Below are 23,601 nucleotides of genomic sequence, written 5' to 3'. Positions count from 1 at the left end.
AAAAAGGCTCGAGCTGCGGAGCGCTTGCTTTGAGGTCGCCCGTGAGGCTGTGGCACAGGGACGCACATGGGCCCCCACGGTGAGGCGGCCTCAGCCCGCTCCTGCACGCCGAGCCCCGCAGTCTCCGTGAGGCCCGGGCTTTGGGTGCTGTTGCACTTCTGTCTGTAAGTCGGAGACGCCCCACAAAGCTGTTTCCTGACCACAGGTCTCTGAGATCTGCAGGGGTGTAAGTCAGGAGGCCTGCCGAGTGCAGGGCTGTGCCCGTGGAGGGGCTCCAAGGTCACGTATTGGAATCCGGCCCAGTCTGTGCATGGATCCTGCATGGTTACGAGAGACGACTTCATCCAACTCGCCCCCGCAGAAGGGGACCGATGACAGGGCACAAAGAAGCTCCATCCAATGATTGAAACAAGACTCTGAGAGTGACCTGCAGGCTGGCTGCACAGGGCGGTCAAGAAGTCCCCATTGTGGCAGCTTGGCCAAAGGGAAGGGATGGTCTCAAGAGCCTGTGTGCAGCCTGAGCCACCGTTGGGGGGAGGGGCTTGGCCAGAGTCCATGCTCCTCCCTCTTCATGCCACCCTTTGACCTTTCACCTTCTCCCCTTAGTCCTCCTTTCGGGAAGCATCCATTCCCATCCCACTGCACACGGGTGCCTACGGGCACCGCCTCTGAGGACCACATGGGTGTGCGTATGTGTCTGCATGTGTGCGTGAGCTGAGGGACACATGGGAGCACAGGGGATCCCACTATAGAGGGACACCAGCTGTGGCACCAGGAAGGGCCTGAATGGCGGAGGCCAGCGTCACAGAGCACTGGCTGGACCCCTCACTGAGCGGTCTCACCTCCTTCACCTGGGAATGAACCCAAGGGGAAAAGCCATGTTGACCACACAGTGAGAGGATGTGGAAAAGGTTTCAAAAGTTCAAAGAAGAAAATTAAATTATGCATAATTCCACTGACCAAAACTAAATGATGCTAACACTGTGATCTGTTTCTGTTAAGTCTTTTCTCTGTGCAGACGACACAAGCAAACTCAGGGTCACCTTTATATCTATATATGCATGTAAATCTACATATGTATCTCATGCGTGTGCACGAATACAGACATGTTCTTACACACATAGCACGCAGATGTATATTCTACATGCATACATGCATTTTACATGTGTGTTCATATGTGGCCAGGTATTTGTGTGTATCCTGCACGTGCAGACCACGTGTGCATCTGTAGATGCATGTGGAGCATTGCACACGCCCATGCATATGTACACGTGTGCATATGAAACACACACCTACACACATAGACACATATGGGTGTGTATAATTTCAGACTGTGCTTTTCCCTCGCACAGCAACATGCTGGGAGCACTTTCCCACATCAGGAACTAGTCTTTGAAGACAGGATTTGGGGCAGTTGTGGAATATCCTAACCAGCAAGTACTATAACCTAGAGGACTGTCCTCCTAACACCAGATGCTCAGGGTGTAGACGGTTTGTTTTCACAAAATTTGAACAAGGGGAACTACTGGGTCCGGGTGAGGCTGCGGACGTAAACTGCTAACAGCTCTCACCCCTGCAGGAAGGAAGGACCATGCCTGCTCACGCCGGCTCCATCGGTGTTAAAGAAGTGCACTCTAAAGAGCGTCGCTAATTTCGCAGGTGGCTTCCGTTTCACTTTTCAGTTCTTCACAAACGACTGGGAGGTACACGCGCCCTTACCAGGCAGCTGTGTAAATCCCTCTGTAGACTGACTGCTCATCGCTCTCCGGCAGTGGTTTGCGTGAGCTGTGTGCATATTACAAACGTGGACCACATTGGACCCCGTTTGTGAGTTCTTCCTTGTTCCACCTGCCATTTAACTTTGTGGATGGTGTTTCAGACGGACGGACGTTTACAGTTGCGAGGTTGTGTTTACACGTCCCCCTAGAGACAGCTGGCATTTTCTCGGGTTAGACGCCCGGGACTCTGGCCGTTGTAAACGAACAGCTTAGTGTGAGGTGCTTCCGCCACAAAAAGGCCGACTCCAGAGCTGGGGCACTTTTCTCTCATTCCTGCTCCACTGAGAGCCGGTCTCAGACCAGCAGGAGCCACACACCCAGGTCTGTCTATCCTGGTTCACGGGCTTGGGTTTAGGGGTCCGCACTTAGGCAAGGGTTTCTGAGTCACCCCCACCTGCTCAGACACCTTCTCCTCCACTCCGTGCCAGGCTCTGAGCCTCCTCCAGCAGGAGGCAGCAGGGGCCTTCACAGCAAACACAAGCATGGTGCGAGCGCACTCCCCGAGAGTCCACGCATCTAGAAAACCTATTTTTAATGGCCCTGGCATGTGTGTATGTACGCGTGCACTGCACGGGCAGGAGCAGGGAGGCTTTGCCGAACATGCCTCTCTCGTACCGCAGAGGCAGGTGCATGCTGCGGGTGCAGAGGGACTGTTCCCAGAGTACCCCCTACACATTGCTGGCTGCTGACTACAGATAGTCTTCAGCATGTTGAAATAAGGATTCTTTTATTTCTATGTTAGAAAGAGTAGAGTTGCTTTTTCGCTATTAAATGCAGAAAATGCTCCTATAGTTCTTAACAGATCATGTGACTTAACGCCTCAGCTGAGCACTAGGACCTTCCCTCAGCGGTGAGCAGGAAGAGTTAGCACGGCAGACCTGGTTCTCAAGGGGCCCGGCCGCAGGGTTGACCCTTGGCTGGCATCTAGAACATGCTCTTGAGAGGACCCCTCCGTGGTAAAGCTGGGGCTCCGTGCCAGCCCACAGACACTGCTGGTACAGCATTCATGGTGAACACCAGCTTTCCTTCTGGGATCTGCAATCTTGGTGACCTGCCCCCAGTAAAAACCTTGGGCACTGGGTATCTACCGGGCTTCCCTGGGCTGAGACAAGGCACTGCTCTCCGTGGCCCCCATGGGGAGGGCACGAAGAGCCTGCACCCGGCTCCCCTACCCTCCTCCTGGGCACCTTCCCCCCACGGGCCCAGCAGCACATCTCTGCCGTGTGGTGGTGACAAATCTTAGTCATGAGTAGGACCATATGCTGAGGCTCGTGAGCCCTTCTAAGGAAGCCCTGCATGAGTGGGGTCCCGACACAAAGAGATTTGTCAAGAGTAAACCAGTTCAGAATTCCTGGGAAAGAAATTTTTTATGGAACATTTTTATTTAATATATTAATGGGCTAAATCTGCTGGTACTTTATCAAGGATATTGGTAATTTCTACTACAAGTGAAACTAGATTCTAATTTCACTTTTATAGGTGCTGTCTTTCATATTAATAAATAAAAAATTCCTTTACTCAACCCATGTTTACGTTTGTGCCTTCCTGGGTCAGGCACTGGGCCAGGGCCAAGGGAGCCTGGTGAGCAGGGCCGAGACTGGCCCTGACGGCACGGCATCTCACACAGTCAGCTCCGCACACAGTCACACGGAGAACAGACGCAGGCCAGTGATAATTCAGAGTGAGACAGGCCGATGTGAAGGAAGTGCCTGGGCGTGCAGCTCTGAGAAACACAGGCAAGTTCCCCATTTCTCTAAGTCCCAGGTCACACGGCGACAGGTTCTTAGAAAGTTTGAGGGAACTCACTGGAAAGACAGTTTCTGATCTCAGAACCATATTTAAAGGTAAGACTTTTGAAAATGTTGGAACCTACCCCAAAATTATGGATCCATCTGAGGGTTGTTTTTTTTCTTTATCTTGTGGCAATTCTGGCATTTTATATTCTCCCTAAATCTCTGCGTTCTCCCTCCCCAAAATGCAGGAGGACGGATGTTTCCGCCCACATTTCTGGGTCCACAGGCAGGCCAGCCTGCTTTACTGATATTTGTAAATGCCTTCTAAGTGAGAAGTTGTTAATTCTACTCAGGAACTCCATTTTCTGACCCCTCCATTTATGTTCACTAATTCCTTTACCACCTTTATCATATGTTGACTTTATTTTTCCACATCTAACTTCTTGAGTTAAAGCGTTAGTATTTTTTTAATGTTTTTACATAATAAAAATGTTGGCTGAGAATCTGTGTTCAAGCCCAACACAGGTCACCTCCCATGTGTTCTTTTTTTTTAATTTATTTATTAGATTTATATATTGATTTAATATATTATTTATTATTTGAAAGAGCGAGCGAGGACAAGCAGGGGGAGGGGCAGAGGGAGAGGGAGAGAGAATCTCCAGCAGACTCCACGCTGAGAGCAGAGCCTGATGTGTGGCTCAATCTCACGACCCTGAGATCACAACCTGAGCCGAAACCAAGAGTCGAACGCCCAGCCGCCTGAGCCACCCAGGCGCCCCACATCCCCTGTGTTCTTAAAAACCATTCTGTATCTACAGGATCACTTTCTTCTTGAGCAGGCTCCTTAATATCTACATGCCTGATTATTCAGTTTTAACTTTGTTAGTATCTCACTGTAAAGGCTCATGCTCAGGGAATATAGCCCATATTATTCCAGCTTTTCAGACTGACAACATTTATGGCTTAGGTCAGATGATTTATTTTGTAAACGTTCCACAGAAACTTGGAAGATGCAGTGGCGGTCTGTACAGCTAAAGCTGCCCAAAGCTCTCAGGCCAGCCCTGGTTTCTGCATCTAGATTCACAATAACCTCACCTTCATCCTGATCAGATCCACCGCGTCTCCTCCTACGCTTGCTTCACTTGAGTCGGTTTTATAAAGTGCTAAATTCAAGTCTAACATACAGACAGAAGAGCACACAAATCGAGACCTCGGTGAGGAAGCACTATGTCCAAGCTCCCAGAAGCTTCTGCCCACGATTAGGCGCAGAGGCGCCGCTAGGACCACCTCTGACATCAGCCCGTCTGCTCCGTTGAACATTTCCTCCTCACGACCTGACGGGAGTCCTGCCAGCCTTGTTTGCTTCCCGCCTGCGCCACCTGCCCGCGGCCGCCCCTTCCCCTGCATGTCGTGAAGCCCCCCCCCCCCCCCCCCCCCCCCGGTTCCTGGCTGCCGTCCCCTGAGCTGCCCCCTCCCACCTCTCCCTCGGGGCTCCTGCCCCAAGGCCATCCTGCTGCTGCATCCCAGCTCTCTCTTCCCCATGTCCCTGGCCCTTGGGACACCGTGTTAGGAGTTAGGAAAGGCCCGGAGGCCTCCCTGGCTCTGTCCTTCTCGGGCTGTCTCCTGACTGCCGCCCCGCCCCAGCCCCCACCCCTGGCCCCTCTGCACGCTCAGCATCAGCCTCACTGACTTACTCCCAGTTGCAGAGCAGCTTGTCCAGCACGGGCCCCTCTCCTGGGTGCCCTGCCCTGCTCTATGCCTCTGCTACAGGCTCCTGCTCTGGCCCCACGGCCCCGTCCCAGGCCCTGCACTGAGCTGCAAGCAGCCCCTCTACTCGTCTGTCACCCCCAGCCAGCCCGCACACATGGGGGGGGGGACAGAGTCTGGGGACAGATGGCACAGGGCCTGGACCAGAGAGAGGGCTCCGAGGGCTGTGCTGGACCACCAGGAACATCAGAGCAGACAGAGGCCCTGTTGACAGGTGCTGCCCTCACCTGGTCCCGCCTGGTCCCACGGAGTGGCCACCCGCCATCCACAGGAGCCAAAGGGCCAGGCGCCTGGGCCAAGCACAGCAGGCCAGCTCCCCGAGGGCCTTCTCATGCCACCTACAAAGCAGCCGGGAGCTCTCCCCATGACGTGGGGCACAGAGCCAGGCACCCGCTCACATGGAGCTCGTCTCTGTGCATGAATGGGGTTCAGATGACAGCCACCCCACCCAGTCCTGCCCTGTGCTCACAGGCCCCGTTTCCACTAACGAGGCTCTCCAGCCACCAACAGAGATGAGGCAGTAGATTCACGTACTGGAAGTATTTCCTGACCTCTACGCTCCTGAGGACCCCACGGAAGGCCCATGCTTCCGCTGCAAATTCCACACTCTGTTCACAATCAATCATTTACTCTCTCCTTCCTCTGAAAAACTGCATGCCACCACCTTCTCTGTGTGTCTAAGGGACTCACTCTCCTCAAAATCAAAACAAAGATGCCGATTCCTCTGTGGGGAGAATTTCTCGGTCTCACAGAGTACCTCTGTGACCATGCTGCCTCTGGGCCACAGTCCCAGGAGGCAGGACAGGAAGAGCCTGGGTGGGGGGCACACCGGGCCGTGGAGGCAGGGAAGGCTGGCTGTGAAGGAGGACCAGCAGGGCGGGGGCGGCACAGGGCCACACGGGGCTGCACTCGGACCCCCACGACCATGGGATGCCAAACGAAGCAGCTTAGACTTCAGGGGATAAAGTGATAGGATTTTCTAGAGTGGCTCACTTGCAGCTATTTTGTAATGCTTGAACTTTACAACCCAGCCAGAGATCCCAGTAAAGCCAACACCCGAAGCTTGACCACATCTCCCATTGGAATGGAGCATGCTCAGAGGGAGCACAATGCCTCGCGGACAAGCCTGCAGTTCTGGAACAGGGCTGGAGCCCCGGCAGTGGGAGCCACACCAGGTTTGCATGCCACCGGACACACTGGAGCCAGCCCCTGGATGGCTTATTCAGCCACATGTGCCTGAAGGGGGGCGGAGGGGACCTCAGCTGCTCACGGCACAGCGAGTCCCTCACCCTCTCTTGCCGTGAGCTCTCTTGCCGGGAAAACAACCCCCACAGAGGCCCAGAAAGAGGCAGAGCCTGCTGGATGCACCCCCAGGGGACATAAGACTTTGTGCACAAGGGAGGTCCTTCCACCCAAAGACCCTACAAAAGCTCATTAGAACAAGGCAAAGGGAGGGCAGAACCTGGGCTGTCGGCACAGAGGCTCAGACCTCGGCAGTCGGTGGAGATGGGAGCAGGCAGTGCATGGAAGGGGTGTGCTCTGGCGCCCGCAGGAGGGCTGGGAAACTGAGTCATCTGCAGGAAGGGTGGAGCAAGCTCTGGCCGGGACAACCAATCATCAAGTTAAAGTACAAAGCTTCTGGGCGCTAAGGCTCAGGGCAGGAGCGAACGCCCACTCCAGAAGGTGCCTCCCTCCATCCAGAGGACCCAGCAGGCCCTCGGGGATGTTCACGGAACCACACACAACCAGACCACCGGCCTAGGTGAGCCTCCGAAGCCAAGGTGCACTGCCTGCCCAAGTTCGGGGGAACTGAACCCGGGGGCAGAGCCCAACACCTCTGCCCCGGTACCTGCAGCAGGGGGCCTGGTGGACACCTGGGGAGTCTTCTTGCTCCTGGGAAGCCTTTCTCCCCGGGTAAGGATTCTGTTCCTATGGAAAGGACTTAAAGCAACACTATTTCCCAAGAGGCACATCACAAGTCTGCACAGAGTGAGAACGGGGACTTTTAGAGCCTCTTCCCAGGAACATCCTCCTGCTGGAGGCTTGGGTTCTTGGTCCCAGTCACTCAGGCCATCATCCTCCCTGGGTGCACTCATTGTCCAAAAATGTCACAATTACAAACACGATTCCCCCATGCTCACCAGGACTCCAAAGGTTATTTAATTTCTCTTTTCCTATTTCCTCTCCCATCTAGTTCAGTCCTCCACAACTCACTGCCGTGTTTGTACCACGCACTCGGTCAACGCCCGTGACGCTGAAGCCCTGGGTCCTCCCCTGCCCCCCACGCCCTGCACGGGCTCTGCTGGTGTCCTGGCCTCGTGACCCTCAAGCTCGTGCGCAGGACTCTGAGAGGCCGGCAAGCCGCCTCCGGCTGCCAGGCAAACCCTCTCGCCAGCACCAGGGAAGGTCTGCAGCCAAACAGCAACACATGGGGCTCCTAGAAACGGTGGTAAGACATGGCGGGCGAATGAACCATGGGACTTGGCAACACATCTTCCAAGCCCCCAGGAACGCCGCCACCCAGGGTCATCTGCCACATGGCAGAGCCCCAAGCCGCCCCCTCACGGGGGCTCTTGTGTGAGGAGTGAGATGGGAGGCCCCAACGGGCCCGGGCTGAGGAGGGGCCGGTACCAGCCCAGCACCGACCTCCTGGCCGGCACCTTCCCCGACCTCGCTCAGGTCCCTTGCGAGCAGGGCTCTGCTCCCACCTGCCGTCCTCCAGCCCAGCAGGGTCACAGCCCCACGTCAGCCCCTTCCTGGCACTTCACACTAACGAACATAAGGTACAAGCATGCGCCCCATGACGTGAGCCACCCTGTGGAAAGGGGATCCTGGTGGCACTGTCCCTATTTGGGGAGCAGGGGGGAAACGGGGGACAGAGTGGCAAAGCCCCTTGTGTAAGGTTGCTCGTCTGTTACGAGTCTCTCTCCCCAACCAGAACTCAAGGGCCAGTGGGCGAGGGACGTTTCTCAGGCACACATGGCTCAGGGCTGTCCAGGGTCAGGGCTCAAGAGTGATTTCTGGGGTGGTGACAAGCCTCCCACCTTAGCACATTCTCATGCACAGCACCCCATGGTCATGAACTCCTGTCGCCCCGAGTTCTGTCTCACCTCCCCCCAGCAGGCAGAGCCCCAGGAGGGAGGCAATGAGAATCCCACACGTGGTCAGCCTAGAGAGCCACAGTCCCCTGGTATCATCTGTTCTCCAGGAGGCGCGCGGGGAGTCAGCCCAAGCACAGGGGTGTGTGCCGACCAGGGTCACACCACGGCGGGCCACTGTGCCCCGGGGAAGCTGTGCCCATCTCCCTCAGAGGAACACCCAGGCTCTCCATGGGCCAGGGTCCAGCTCAGCCAGCACTGTTCTCCCAAACCTCCCACAAGGAGCCAGGGTGCCACAGGGCCAAACAGACTGCCCAGAGCCACCACACCGTGACCCCAGACATAGGGCCTCCTAGTTTGTCCCTGACCTAAAAGCCAAGGGGCTCGAGGAGGTGAAGTGGCCAGAGTGTCCCCAGCCAGGTGGGGCAGAGCCCGGTCCCCGGCCCCCACCGATGGTGTCCTCTTCTGTGTACCTGAGGGGCCCCACCTTCCCGGGTCACCAGGCAGAAGGACTCGGGCATCTGGGGTCCCAGTGGATAGCACCCTGTGGAGGGGTCAACACCCCCATGGTACTCAGGCCACCACATGGAGGCACACTTGGGGGTGGGGACGGGCTGGGGACTCAGCACCCATGGAGCCCCTAGGCGAGCACAGAGCTGATGCCAATGTGGCTCTGAGGAAACTGCCCAGAGAGGCCAAGCAACATGTCCGAGTCACACAGCTGCCAAGCGGCCAGCCCGTCTGCTCACAGACCAGCACCTCCCCTAACGCATCGCAGCCCTGAGCCACCCCTTGGGGCCATGCCGTGGAGGACACACACAGGCTCAGGAAGCGCCCCCGGGAGTCCAGGAAAGGGCTGAATTTCTGGCTCCAGGGGAGCGCGGCCAGTCCACTTTCCTGGGTCGGCCGAGCTCGCCAAGAGCAGGAGGTCGGGCTCGCAGCTCCGGCACAGACAGCCCTGGGAACGACAGTGTCATGAACCTCCCCCAGGAGAAAATCAAGTGCAGGGCCTTTAGAGAAGGCATTTACTTACCTGGAAATCCCGCTCTTCTAAAATTTCCTTCCTCCATCTCACCAGAAAAGCAGCGCAGACATACAGGTGGAAGTGAGAGAAGCCGTCAGGTTCAGACTGCAAAAGAGAGAACACGGGACGTGAGTGCACCACACGACCACGTGGCCGCCCGGCGGCCAGCTTACCCCCCACCAGGCAGACCCCCCAGGCGCTCTCAGACAGCGCAAAGCGTGCATGACTTGCTCGCTTTTACTTTTTCTCATCTCCTTCGCATCAATACAGGCTTCTGATGAAGAGGAGGTGAGCAGCTTATTCATCCGCCTCTCCTGCACAGATGACTGCCAGCAATAACAGAAGGCAGACCATGAGAAGGCCTTCTGTGCCACGAACCGGGGAGGACACCTGCCCACAGGGGCCGGGTCACTGGCAGGGGCTGAACTGCAGTCCTCGCTCCCCTGATGGTGCCCCCAGGGAAACGAAGCCAGCTGGAATCAGTGAGGTAGGGCGGAGGCTGTGCACACCTGCTCCTAGCCCACGGGCTCCTCACCAGGCCAATGCTCCCTTCCCACTATGGGTTCAGCTCGCCCCCTCTTCAGGGGCGCTCCCTCCTCCCGTGCCTGGCCTTAGTTCAGCATGTACCCCCAACTTCTGAAACCAGGGTTCTCAAAACTCAGTTTTTCCCATTCTCTTACAACACAACTGAGTTACAAATCAATAACCAAAGAAAGCTCAAAACACAAAACAAAATCAAAATGAACCACACGTTTCTAGATTTTTAAAAAAGCATGCTAAGAAGTAAGCTATGGTTCAAACAAGTAAATCCTAAAAGAAGGCAGAGCAGGGGATGTGGCCGCACTGAGGTCCCTGGCAGGCAGGAGGGCTGATGGCACAGTGCTAGGGAGGAGGGAAGGAGAGTCGCTGGAGCCCGGAGTCCCACTTCACCGCGCCGCCCGGAGCTGCTGAGGGTGCAAGCGCATCCCCACCCTACACGCCCTCACCTCAGTCCTCAGGGACTGCTGCTCTGCACGCTTGGCGAGCCCCGATAACGAAGTCGGCTTTGCCCTAAGTCTTTCGGGTGGATAACAACACAGAGCAGGTTAGAACACTCGCCCTGACTCACTGGAGTTCTTACTTCATCAGATGCTCTCCCTCCATCAGTGAAGGTGGTAAGATCGTTTCCCTTTCATCTGTTCAGGTGATGAGTGACATCAGCATACTCATTTCCTTAACGTCGTGCTAACCGTGCCTTCCCGGAGAAACTCAATCTGGCCACAACGTATTATATTTTTTCATCACAGCTAGGTCCCATTCGCTAATGCTTCATTTAGAGGATTTCCATGTCCACGCTGAGACTGGCCTCCCGTTATCCTTTGTTGAACTGCCCCTGTGCAGTTTAAGCATGAAGACTGTGCCTGCCTTTTTCTACCTGTTTCCATGCTCAGAGTCCATACAGGACTGGGACATCTCCCCTTGGCAGGCTTGCTAGGCACGCCCTAGAAAACAGACCAGGCCTGATGTTTTCCTTGTGGAAAGATGTGGATTCCTGATTCAAGTTCTAACTCCTCAGACTCCTTCAAAATTTTTGAAGAATTTTCTTTAAGAATTTGTCATCTAATTTTTCAAATTTGTTCATAATATCCCATGTTTCTTGAAATCCCTGCTGCATGTGTAGCCGGATCCTACTGGAAATTCTTAGTACCACATTTACATATGCCTCTCCTCATCATCGTCCCCAGTGGTGCTCAAAGTCTTAATTTTGTCAGTGTTTTCCCAGAACCAACTTCTGGGTCCGTGTTCCATCTGCCAATCTTTTATACTTCCCCCACCTCGGCTGTTACCCCTCACCGTGGCCTTCCCACTCCTGACTTGCCCTTTTTTGCTGTGGATACTAATACACACAAATGCAGAGTGGCTTCAAATTATGTTTAAATCATCCGGGTCCTTTCTCTAACATAAGATGGATGACGATTAGCTCGTTAATATTTGGTTCTTCTTCATTTCTGACACAAGCAGGCATTTGAGGTAATGACCTTTATTCTAAGAGACCCACTTCTGATGTGTTCCACAGCTGAACAGTATCTTTATACTCTCCTTAGGTTCCAAGAATTTTCTGCCTTATGTTACGATTTACTTGTTTGAACATAGCTTACTTACTAGCATGTTTTTTAAAGTCTATGAACATAAATGTTTTGTTTTGTTTTAACTCTTGAGCTTTCTTTGGTTATTGATTGGTCGCTCAACTGTGTTACCAGAGAAGATCTAGGGGCGCCTGGGTGGCATAGCAGGTTAAGCGTCTGACTCTTGGTTTCGGCTCCGGTCGTGATCTCAGGGTCGTGGGATGGAGCCTGAGTCGGCTTAAGATTCATTCTCTCCCTCCCTCTGCTCCTCCCTGCCCCCCCCCGCCCCTGTGTGCTCACTCACTAGCTCTCTCTCTCTCAAATAAATAAATCTTTAAAAAGAGAATGTGATTTGCATGATGCTCATTCTTTCATTTGTTTGGATTTGGTTTTTGGAGTGGAAGAGAATTAGCTTCCACAAAAGCCCCATAAGGCCGCACAGTTACAGATCAAAAACACACCCGGAGCCAGAGTGCCTGGTTTGAGCCCTGGTTCTGCCACTTATTAGCTATGTGATCAAGACAAAGTATCTGGCCTCCCTGTGCCTCAGTTTCCTCATCTGTGAAATATTAGGAAGACTAAATAAATTAAACAACATAAAGTACTTAGGATAATGCCTGGAGCATAGTAAATAGTATGTAAATGCCAGCTATTGTCACCAGGTGTGTGTTAAAAGAGTATATATTCTGGATTCATTGGTTACAATATCCTGTATGTGTCTACTGGGTAAATTTAATCGATAGTCTTGCTCAGATCTCTTATAAATCCTATTGACTTTGTCACTTTGTGAGCTATCAATAACAGAAGTGTGTTAAAAATTCTATTACAACAGTGGATCTGATTTCTCTTTACAGTTCTGCCAATCTTTGTTTTATATATTTGGAAACTATGTTATTAGATGCATACAAGTTTTAAATTATTTTATCTTCCTGGGGTACTGAATAATATTATTATACATGATCTCCTCTATGTCAAGTAATGCTTTTGCCTTAAAGTCTTCTGGGAGGGGGGGCAGGGGTGTGATATGACCATAACTACTTATCAACTTTTGTTGGGCTCTTATTTTAAGCAGCTCTTTTTGAGATATAACTGACATACAATAAATTTGCATATTGAAAGTATATAATTGCATAGATTTTGATATGTCTACACTTGTGAAACCACCATCACAATCAAGAGAATGAACCTATCCATCACCTGCAGGTTTCCTTATGCCCTTCTATATGCTCTCCCCCTGACCCCTCAGTCTCCAGGCAATGACGACTGATCCACTTTTGTCACTACACGAGTTCACACTTCCTATACTTCTGTACAGAGAAAACCATGTGGCATGTGCTTTTGTCCAGCTACCTTGCCTCAGCACTATTACTGTGAGACTCAGCCACGTCACTGCATGGCCATTGCCTGTGACTGCTCAGTAATATGTCATTAACACCTGCAAGAGCTTGTTCACCAGAGCTGTTTACCTGTTGATAGACACTGAGTGGTTTCCAGTGTGGGGCCACGACAAACTCAGCTGCTGTCAATGTCTGCGGACAAGTCTCCGTATGGATATAGGCCTTCACTTTGCTTCAGTAGATGCCAAGGAGGGGAATAACTGGATCCCACGGTAGCAGTATTTTAACTTTGGAGACCCTGCCAAACTATCTGCAAAGTGGCTGCACCGCTTGACATTCGTTCCCACCAGCAGCAGATGGAGTCCCAGTTCTGTCACCCCATTGCCAATATACGAAACAGTCAGTATTTTTAATATTAGCCCCTCTCATAGGCAAGTGGTAGGATCTCATTATGGCGTTAATTTATATACTTACATTTCTCTAATGACTAATGATTTTGAAGATCTTGAATGTACTTATTTGACATTCTTGGTGGAATATGTTCAGTTTTTTTCCGAGTTGTATGTTTCTTATTGTTGAGATATGAGTGACTTTCTATGTACTCTAAATACAAGTCTTTGATCAGCTATGTGCTTTACAAACACTTCTGTCTATAACTTGTCTTTTATCCTCTTGAGAGTGACTCTTGAAGAACATGAATTTTAAAGTTTGATGAAGTTCAATCTATTACTTTGCTCTTATACGGATCCTGCTTTTGGTGTCATTTCTAAGAAATTTTTGCCTAACCTAAGGGCATAGAGGTTTTCTTCTAAAATAGTTTTAAGCTTTACATTTAGTTCTGTGATATATTTTGAGTTATAAAAAAATGTTATAAGAAAATGTTATACATTTTGTATATATTATAGGGTAGGGGTTGAAGTTCCCTTTTAAGCACATGGATCTAACTGTTCCAATAATTTGTAGAAAAGACTATCCTTTCTCTGCTGAGTTAATAATCAGGTAGTGTTAATCCTCTATTTTTGTTCTTCTTTATCAAAGTTGATTTGTCCATTCTAAGTGTTTTGCACTTCCATAAAAATTTTAGAGCCAATTTGTCAATTTTTCCAAAAGCTTGCTGGGATTTTATTGGAGTTGCACTGAATGTATAGATCAATTTGGGGGAATTGTATCTTAACAACATTGAGTGTCCTGACTCATGAACATGGTATAGGCTCACCACTGACTTAGCTCTTCTTTAATTATTCGTAACAATGTTTTATAGTTTTCAGGGTATAGGTCTGTTGTATCTTTTGTTAGATTTTCCCAAAGCAGCTTATATTATTTGACACTATCAAAAATAGTGTTTTGAACAAAAATAAACTTAAAGTCGATTAAAGACCTAAATTTGAGACCTGAAACCATAAAATTCCTTGAAAAAAACATAGGCAGTAATCTTTTTGACATCTGCCATAAAAACATTTTTCTGGACATGTCTCCTCTGGCAAGGGAAACAAAAGCAAAATTAAACTATTGAGACTACCAAAATAAAAAGCTTCTGCACAGCAAAGGAAACCATCAACAAAACAAAAAGGCAGCCCACAGAATGGGAGAAGATATTTGCAAATGGCATATATGATAAGAGGTTAATATCCAAAATATATAAAGAACTTATACAACTCAACACCAAAACACAAATAATCCAATTAAAAAATGGTCAGAGGAACTGAATAGACATTTCTCCAAAGAAGACATCCAGATGGCTAACAGAGACATGAAAAGATGCTCAACATCACTCATCATCAGGGAAATGCAAACCCAAAGCACAATGAGATATCACCTCACACCTGTTAAAATGGCTAAATCAAAAACACGGGAATAGCAAGTGTTGACAAAGATGTGGAGAAAAAGGAACCCTCGTGCACTGTTGAGGGGAATGCAAATGGGTGCAGCCACTGTGGAAAACAGTACGGAGGTTCCTCAAAAAGTAAAAATAGAATTACCACACGATCCGGTAATCCACTACACGAAGAAAACAGAAACTAGTTCAAAAAGATACATGCACCCTTATGTTTACTGCAGCATTATTTACAATAACCAAGATATGGAAGCAACCCAAGAGTCCATCGATAGGTGAACAGATAAAGATGTGGTGTATATATAGGATGGAAAAGAATGAGATCTTGCCGTGTGCAACAACATGGATAGACCTAGAGGGCATAAGCCAAGTGAAGTAAGTCAGAGAAAGACATTTCACTTGTGTGGAATTTAAAAACAAAACAAAGAAAGAAAGAAAAAAAGAGAAAAAAACAAAACTTCAAATATAGAGAACTAGAGGTTGCCAGAAGGGTGGTGGGTGGGAGGGTGGGTGAAGTAAAGGGCCTCAGGAAGTGCACACTTATCATGCCGAGCATTGAGAAATGTACAGAATTGTGGAAACATATTGTATACCTGAAACTAATATAACACTCTGTAAATTGTACCTGAATAAAAAAATACTAAATTAAATTTAAAAATAAAAACGGTAATTTGAAAATTTTAATTTCTGATTGTTGCTAGTTGTTGGGGTATACTTTGCCTGGCATATTTTTTTCATCCTTTACTTGTACTCTTTCTGCGTCACTATATTTGTCATATAACCAGTACAATGTTGGGTTTTAAAAACTCCAGACATGGTCCCTGTGGAGTTGAGCTCCTGCTAACTATGATTCCTGATTCACTCAGGATAATTTTCATCTTCTTACATTTAAATTTATAGTTATTCTATTTCTATTATTTTTCTTTCTTGTCTACAACTAGACTTATTTACTTTTCCCCCTTATTCCAAAGCCCTAGCCCCAACAATTCTGGAAGTCACTGAATTGTTTCTATTATTTTAATAGTTACTCTACAAATGTTAACATGCATATTTAACTTAGGGTCTAAGATTAATCATGATCTTTATTACCTTCCCAAACAGCACAGAAGGGAGGGATATTTAAATTCCAGGCACATACCAAAGACGTACACAGATCTTGTGTTTCCTGGCGAAATGCTAATACCGGCCTTGGCCAATTTTAATTCTATCTTGATTTTTTAACATTACAAATACAGATATTATTGTTTTAGACATCAGTGTGTAGAGTTACTCATAACTTCACCTTTTCCTGATTATTTCTTCTTGTACCTAAACCTTTCTTCTGAAATCATTCTCCTTCTTGAAATGGAACCTCTAGCCGCTCCTTCAATGAGAGGGTCTCTTGGTAGTAAACCTTTCAGTTTTTCTTTGTCTAAAAATGTCTTTAGTCCTTCTCTTCCCTGGAAGGTAGTTTTGCTGGATACACAATGCCAGGATGGCTCTTATTTTTAAAGAGGTTACCTCACCGTCTTCCGGCCTCCACTGTTGAATGCTAAGTCGGCCTGTCCTCCCTTCACAGGAACCCTGCCTTTTCTCTCCACCTGCTTTTGAGGTTTCCCTACACTATTGTTTGACGAGAGATCCCTCGGGCAGCCTGCGTCCTCGGAGTAGGCCACTTCTGTCAATCTGGGAGGTGTCATCCTTGCCCCTCCACATTCTCTTTCATTTCTCAGAATCTGGGGTGGGTAAAGCTAAGGTCTTTACTCCCCTTTTTACCAAAGCTCTGTCTCCCTGGGAGAGGTACTTCCTGGAAGCCTCCCTTCTAGATCACTAGTCAGCGCTCACATCACAATTCCTGGGCAAAAAAAGCACCCAGTAAATCTGAATCCCGGCTCTTTTCTCGCACCTGCCTTGAACACTGTGATGGTTCTCCTTCCCTTGTGCTTACAATCAGTATGCTCCTTCCCTTTATCTTAATCCCAGGGAGCTTACTGTCTAGCACGTCTCAGAGAATCCTACAATCCGCAGTCTTTGAGGGTCTCTCTCTAGTGTATTTCTCTGCTGATTCTTGCTCTTTGTGGCCTGCTTCCTCGTCCTGTAGTGGGGTTTCCCTTTTGGAGCTTATATTCCTTAAACTTTGTCGGAATTCTTTGAAGCTTGCATCAAAAATGATTTTCTTTGGCGGGGGGGGAATGTGTTTACTTCTACCTGAACCTAAGGGCACTATTATCCCCAGACTACTTTCAATTAAATTTTCAGCTTAAAATTTTTTAGGACAAATAGGTCATGTAAATTAGAGCACCAAACCCTTATGAATCCAGGACTCGGGGGACATCCCTGAGGGGAGGGGTTTTCTTTCCTTTTCCTTTAACTTCTACGGCCAAAGCCAAGAAAGGCAATCACCAGCACCTGCTGAGTCTCTAAACAGTCTCCCCGGGGTTTGTCTCCTGCCTGTAGCTCACTCCAACCCAGGTGTAGACCCTAGAAATGAACCGGCAGATTCCCCTGGGTGGGCACCTGCTTTGACATCGCCCCCTTATCACTCTAGACTTACATTTTCTCATGATTTCTGGCCAATGACAGTATTCTTTCCTTAATGGTTATGGTTTTAAACATTACACCGGCATCCTTGGGCATATTCTGTGACACCAGCACAAAAGGCTCTGCCCTATTTGTTTTATTTAAATCAACATTAACTATTAACATTTAAAATGTCTGTGTTGGAACTAAAGCCAACTAACAATTCAAACTTGGTGAAACGCTGCTAAGATGTCCTTAACAGCAACCCCACCGATCTCACCGTCTGTCCTCAGGCCCCTCCAGCCCACCTGCACACTGTGAGCAGGATGCCCTCTCTAACTAAGCAGATGCCTGTCTCATCACAGTACCGTTTCTAAAGGTCCACTGCCTGTAGCATAACGTCCAAAAGAGCTTCTGCTTTAATGAAGCTTCACCCAGACAATAATGACCAGGAGCCACACAGCTCCACCCTGGCCACAGCCTGCCTCTACCCCTGGCCACAGCCGGCCCCTGCTCACAGCCCGCCCCTGCCCACAGCCCACCCCTGGCCACAGCCCGCGCCTGCCCATGGCTACAGCCCGCCCCTGGCCACAGCCCACCCCTGGCCATAGCCCACCACTGCCCCTGGCCACAGCCCGCCACTGCCCCTGGCCACAGCCCACCCCTGCCCCTGGCCACAGCCTGCCCCTACTCACAGCCAGCCCCTGCTCACAGCCCTGCCCCTGCTCACAGCCGGCCCCTGCCCACAGCCCGTCCCTGGCCATAGCCCGCCCCTGCACCTGGCCACAGCCCACCCCTGCTCACAGCCAGCCTCTGCTCACAGCCCTGCCCCTGGCCATAGCCCACCCCTGCCCACACCCAGCCCCTGCCCACAGCCCTGCCCCTGCCCACAGCCCGCCCCTGCCCAGAGCCCTAGCCTGAGCGGAGGGTACAGCAGTCCACACAGATGGCATGACTCCATGGGAACTATTTTCACCTCAGGAAGGGCAGGACTGTCAGAGAAGGGGATGGACAACAGGGAGGAATCCACCAGGACCTCCAGGCAACCACCGACGAGTGGCACCTGATCACTCCTGAGCTGCACGATGCACCTGCACGGGTGAAGCAGGTCTGGCGTCTGCTGCACTAGCCCCGAGGGAAATGTCCAGTCCCTGCACCACACGGCCCTGCAGTTTGCATGCAGCCCGGCAACATCAGGCCAGCAGAACAGCAAGCTCACAGCTGTGTGTGGACAGGCTTCACACTGGCCCATAGCTTCTCTGGAAAACAAGTCTCCTCCTAAAATGCTCACTCAGAATAACGTCAGGATTCGGAGGACAGGGAATTCTGGAGGTCAAGGAGAAACACTGTTCCTATAACCAATAACATGTTTAAAAATCCTAAATCTCTCTAGCTGACGAAGAGTCAATCCATGTAAGAGCCCAGATGCACTTGGAAATGACGATAAAAAAGCCCCCATTCCACTGCAATTGGATCAGACAGCTAGACTCTCCAGGTCCTCAGGCTTTACTGCCTCCAGTAAACTGTGTCTAATAAACCGGGCAGTGTGCCACAGAAGCCACTCCAAAAGAAAGCTGTGCTGTGAAGGATGCCCACGTCACTCCTGGGGGACCCCAAGCACTCAGCGCCCCACCCCCCCACACACACGGGTCAGAGGTGATGAAAGGACATTCAGACAGGCCCAAACCATGGGTGGGCGGGCAGCCCTTGGGGGTGTGGAGCCCACCCCTGCAGAACATTCACTGGGGAGAGGAGTGGGGGCACCCAAGAACGCAAAACACCAAATAAGTGCGTCTTTATGGAAAAGACACAGAAGTTGTCTCAAAGATGTAAGAGAAAACCTAATTAAATGGGAGTTTTACCAGGTCAATGGACAAAAAGACTTAATACTGAAAAGACGTCAATTGTCTTCCATTTTAATTTACAAATTCAATGTATCTCTAATAAAAACTCAGGACATTTTGTGGCAGATGAAGCTTATTTTAAAACTAATCCTGAAGAGCAAATGGCCAAGAATAGCAATACAACCCCAGAGATGAAAAAATAAGGTGAAGATTTACATCCTATTATCAAGACACTCCGTGAGATTGATAAAGACCAGGTGTGCACAGGACAGACGGACGGACCAGTGGAGCAGAGAACTCAGACATACACCCATGCTAACGTGGATATTCATCGACGGAGCATGGGTAGTGCGGATCAACAAGGGGAGAAAGGATCACTCAATAAATGGTGCTCAGACACCTGGCTATCCATACGCAAAAAACAGATGCCTACCTCATGCCATACACGAAGCCAAATTCAAAGTGCATTACAAATCAACATGTAAGCGGAAAACTTTCAAGCATAAATTCTTTAGATCAATAAAGTCAACAACACAAAAATTCCACATTGATATTTGACAAAGGCACTATAATTAAGGAGAGTATGGAGGTCACAGACTAGCCGAGGCGATTTGTAGTGCATATATGACAGTGGTATGATTAGCATCTAGAATATGTACATATTTTAGTATCTCTCTGAGAATCAGTAAGAAAAGGACAAACTACCTAAAGAAAAAATGGGTCAAGATATGAACAGTGGTCAGTATAAACAGGAAAAGCTGCTCACGCACACTGCTTAATCCCAGATGTGCAGAGCAAAATGAGAAAAGTAAGAGGTCAGTTCATGTTTACGGGCAAAAACTAGAAATTATGAGGAATGCAGAGTATGGGAGAAAAAATGAGCTGAAAGAAATCCTACATATGCTGGGGGTGGAGGGCGTGCAGGTACTTTGGAGGGCAACCTGGTAACATCCTGATGTTCACACCCAGTAATCCAGAAATGTCTTAAACAAAGCATCTCCCACAGGCACGTGTCAGGAGACATGTACAAAAATGCTAGTTTGAACATCATTTGTAATTTCAAAAAACTTGCAAATAACTCAAATATCTTTCAACAGGGGAATGGATAAATTATAGCACATTCATATGACAAAAAACCCCAAAGGATGAAGACAAGGAGGACATGGCTACATGCACCAACATGAATAAATATTAAAACAGAAAGTGGAACGAAACAAGCATATTCCAAAAGAATTAAGTGAGATGTCTTTAATAAAAGTTTCAGAACATTCACTGTCATACTATGTAGTATTCATGGACACATGCACATGTGGAAAAAACACTAAACAATGCTTAGAAGGGGGCGGAGCAAGATGGCGCAGGAGTAGGAGACCTGGATTTCGTCTGGTCTCAGGAATTCAGCGGAATTATGAACACCTACGAACTCAACAGGAGATCGAAGAGGAGAGTAGCAACAACTCTGAACAGAGAAGCGACCACTTTCTGGAAGGTAGGACTTGCGGAGACGTGAATCTGAGGCGATATTCGGGAGGATAGACGGCGGGGAGGGGGCCTCCTTCGGCCGCTTCTGGCAAGTGCTAGAGCCGCGGAGCACAAAATCGGACCTTTTAGAAGCCGGCTCCGCGGAGGGACGTCGCTCCAGTGGCTAAGCGGGGGGTGGAACCCTCGCGGGACAGTGTGGTCTCAGGATCCTCGGGGTCACAGAGAGACCGGGGGTGCCTGAGTGCGGCAGAGCTCCCAGGGATCGGAGCGGGGAAGCCGGCTGCAGAGACGGAGCCGAGGTGCGGGCTCTCAGCTCGGGGTGGCCATAAACTGTGATCCGCGGCCCAGTCGGGCCACTGCTCCTCCAGCAGGGACCCAACACGCGGCAGATCCGGGGAGACTCCCCTTCCTCCCCAGGGAGGAGCCGTGGGGGAGCGCACCGCAGGGATCTGCTGGGTTTGGAGACTCCACACGGGGTCGGGTGCCAGAGATAGAAACGCTCGGTCACAGGCCGGGTGAGCGCGGAGTGCGGCCGGAGACCGGGGACACGGGAGTGACTGCTTTTCTCTGGGGGCGCACTGAGGAGCGGGGCCGCGAGTTCTCGGCTCCTCTGGGTGGAGATTGGGAGGCCACCATTTCTGCCCTGGTCCTCCAAAGCTGTACAGAGAGCTTGCAGGGAACAAAAGCTCCCGAGAGCAAACCGGAGCAGATAACTTAGCCCGGACCGACAAGGGCGGGGCAATTCCGCCTCCGGCAAAGACATTTGGGAACCACGGCAACAGGCCCCTCCCCCAGAAGATCAGCACGAACAGCCAGCAAGCCAAGACCAAGTTTACCGATCAAGGAGAACGGGAGAACTCCAGCGCTAGGGGAATACTGCACATAGAATTCATGGCTTTTTTACCATGATTCTTTAGTCTTTCAAAGTTAATTTTTTTAACTGTTTTTTTGTGGGGGTTTTTTTTTTGAATTTTTTTCCCTTTTTCAACCAACATCTTATCGATCCTTTTTTAAAAAAACATTTTTTATTTTTCATTTTTAGAGTCATATTTTATCCCTTCATAGTAGTTACCCTTATTTTTGGCATATATATATATAAGTTCTTCTCTCTTTAAAATTTTGAGATACAGTTTATTCTAACATATTAAAATATACCCTAAATCACTAGTGTATGGCTTTGTTCTAGTCTCCTGCCTGATCACAGCCTCTCCCATTTTTTTTTTCTTAAATCTTCTTTCTTCTTTCCAACTTCTTATCAATTCCGTTTATAAAACCTTTTATAATTTTCATCTTTACAGTCATCTTCCATCCCTTCATTGTATCACCCTTATTTTGTACATATATAAGTCTTTCTTCCTTTAAAATTTTAGGAGGCACTTTCTTCAAACAGACCAAAATACGCCCAAAATCTAGTGTGTGGCACTGATCTGTGCACTAGCCTGATCATATTTGATCATATTCTGTTTTTTTTTGTTTTGTTCTGTTTTTGTTTGTTTTAATCTTCTTCTTTTTCTTTCTTTTCTGTTTCTTTCTTCTTTCTTTCCCTTTCTTTTCCCCTGGTTTCAGTCTTTTCTGATTTATATAGAGTATATTTGTTGAAGACATTGTTAAGCTGTTACCATTTTGTTCTCTGATTCATCTATTCTCCTCTGGACAAAATGACAAGATGAAAAAAATCACCTCAACAAAAAGAACAAGAGGTAGTACCGTCAGCCAGGGACCTACTCAATACGGACATTAGTACGATGTTGGACCTAGAGTTCAGAATCGTGACTTTAAAGATACTAGCTGGGCTTGAAAAAAGCGTGGAAGTTATTAGAGAAACCCTTTCTGGAGAAACAAAAGAACTAAAATCTAACCAAGTCGAAATCAAAAAGGCTATTAATGAGGTGCAATCAAAAATAGGGGCACTAACTGCTAGGATAAATGAGGCAGAAGAGAGAATCAGTGATATAGAAGACCGAATGATGGAAAATAAAGAGGCTGAGAAAAAGAGAGAGAAACAACTACAGGATCACGAGGGCAGAATTCGAGAAATAAGCGATACAATAAGACGAAACACCATTAGAATAATTGGGATCCCAGAAGAAGAAGAAAGAGAGAGAGGGGCAGAAGGTATATTGGAGCAAATTATAGCAGACAACTTCCCTAATGTGAGGAAGGCAACAGGCATCAAAATCCAGGAGGCACAGAGAACCCCTCTCAAAATCAATAAAAATAGGTCAACACCCCGACATCTAATAGTAAAACTTACAAGTCTCAGAGACAAAGAAAAAATCCTGAGAGCAGCTCGGGAGAAGAGATATGTAACCTATAATGGTAGAAACATTAGACTGGCAACAGACCTATCCACAGAGACCTGGCAGGCCAGAAAGGACTGGCATGATATCTCCAGAGCACTAAACGAGAAAAATATGCAGCCAAGAATACTATATCCAGCTAGGCTGTCATTGAAAATAGAAGGAGAGATAAAAAGCTTCCAGGACAAACAAAAACTAAAGGAATTTGCAAACACAAAACCAGCCCTAAAAGAAATACTGAAAGGGGTCCTCTAAGCAAGGAAAGAGCCTAAAAGCAGCATATATCAGAAAGGAACACAGACAATATACAGTCACAGTCACCTTACAGGCAATACAATGGCACTAAATTCATACCTTTCAATAGTTACCCTGAATGTAAATGGGCTGAATGCCCCAATCAAAAGACACAGGCTATCAGATTGGATTAAAAAATAAGACCCATCAATACGCTGTCTGCAAGAGACTCATTTTAGACCCAAAGACACCCCAGATTGAAAGTGAGGGGATGGAAAACCATTTACCATGCTAATGGACACCAAAAGAAAGCTGGGGTGGCAATCCTTATATCAGACAAATTAGATTTTAAAACAAAGACTGTAATAAGAGATGAGGAAGGACACTATATCCTACTTAAAGGGTCTATCCAACAAGAAGATCTAACAATTGTAAATATCTATGCCCCTAAAGTGGGAGCAGCCAATTATATAAGGCAATTAATAACAAAAGCAAAGAAACACACTGACAACAATAGAATCATAGTGGGGGACTTTAACACCCCCCTGACTGAAATGGACAGATCA

At 48.8% G+C, this 23,601-nt stretch overlaps 1 protein-coding gene across 1 annotated transcript in view; it reads right to left on the bottom strand.

Annotated features, from left to right (window-relative positions):
• Positions 1–23,601, bottom strand: part of TBC1D22A (TBC1 domain family member 22A) — a 346,524-nt gene that overhangs the window by 26,988 nt on the left and 295,935 nt on the right. Inside the window, exon 12 of the mRNA XM_028115313.2 lies at positions 9,410–9,505. Coding sequence (XP_027971114.2) covers positions 9,410–9,505 — 96 coding nt within the window. The remainder of the gene's footprint in view (positions 1–9,409; positions 9,506–23,601) is intronic.

Source organism: Eumetopias jubatus, unplaced genomic scaffold (assembly GCF_037043125.1).
Source record: "Eumetopias jubatus isolate StellerSeaLion01/CBP00866 unplaced genomic scaffold, mEumJub1_p1.0 scaffold_8, whole genome shotgun sequence".
NCBI lineage: Eukaryota > Metazoa > Chordata > Mammalia > Carnivora > Otariidae > Eumetopias > Eumetopias jubatus.
The sequence above is the reverse complement of the archived record's forward strand: the minus strand, read 5'-3'. Positions and strand labels throughout refer to the sequence as shown.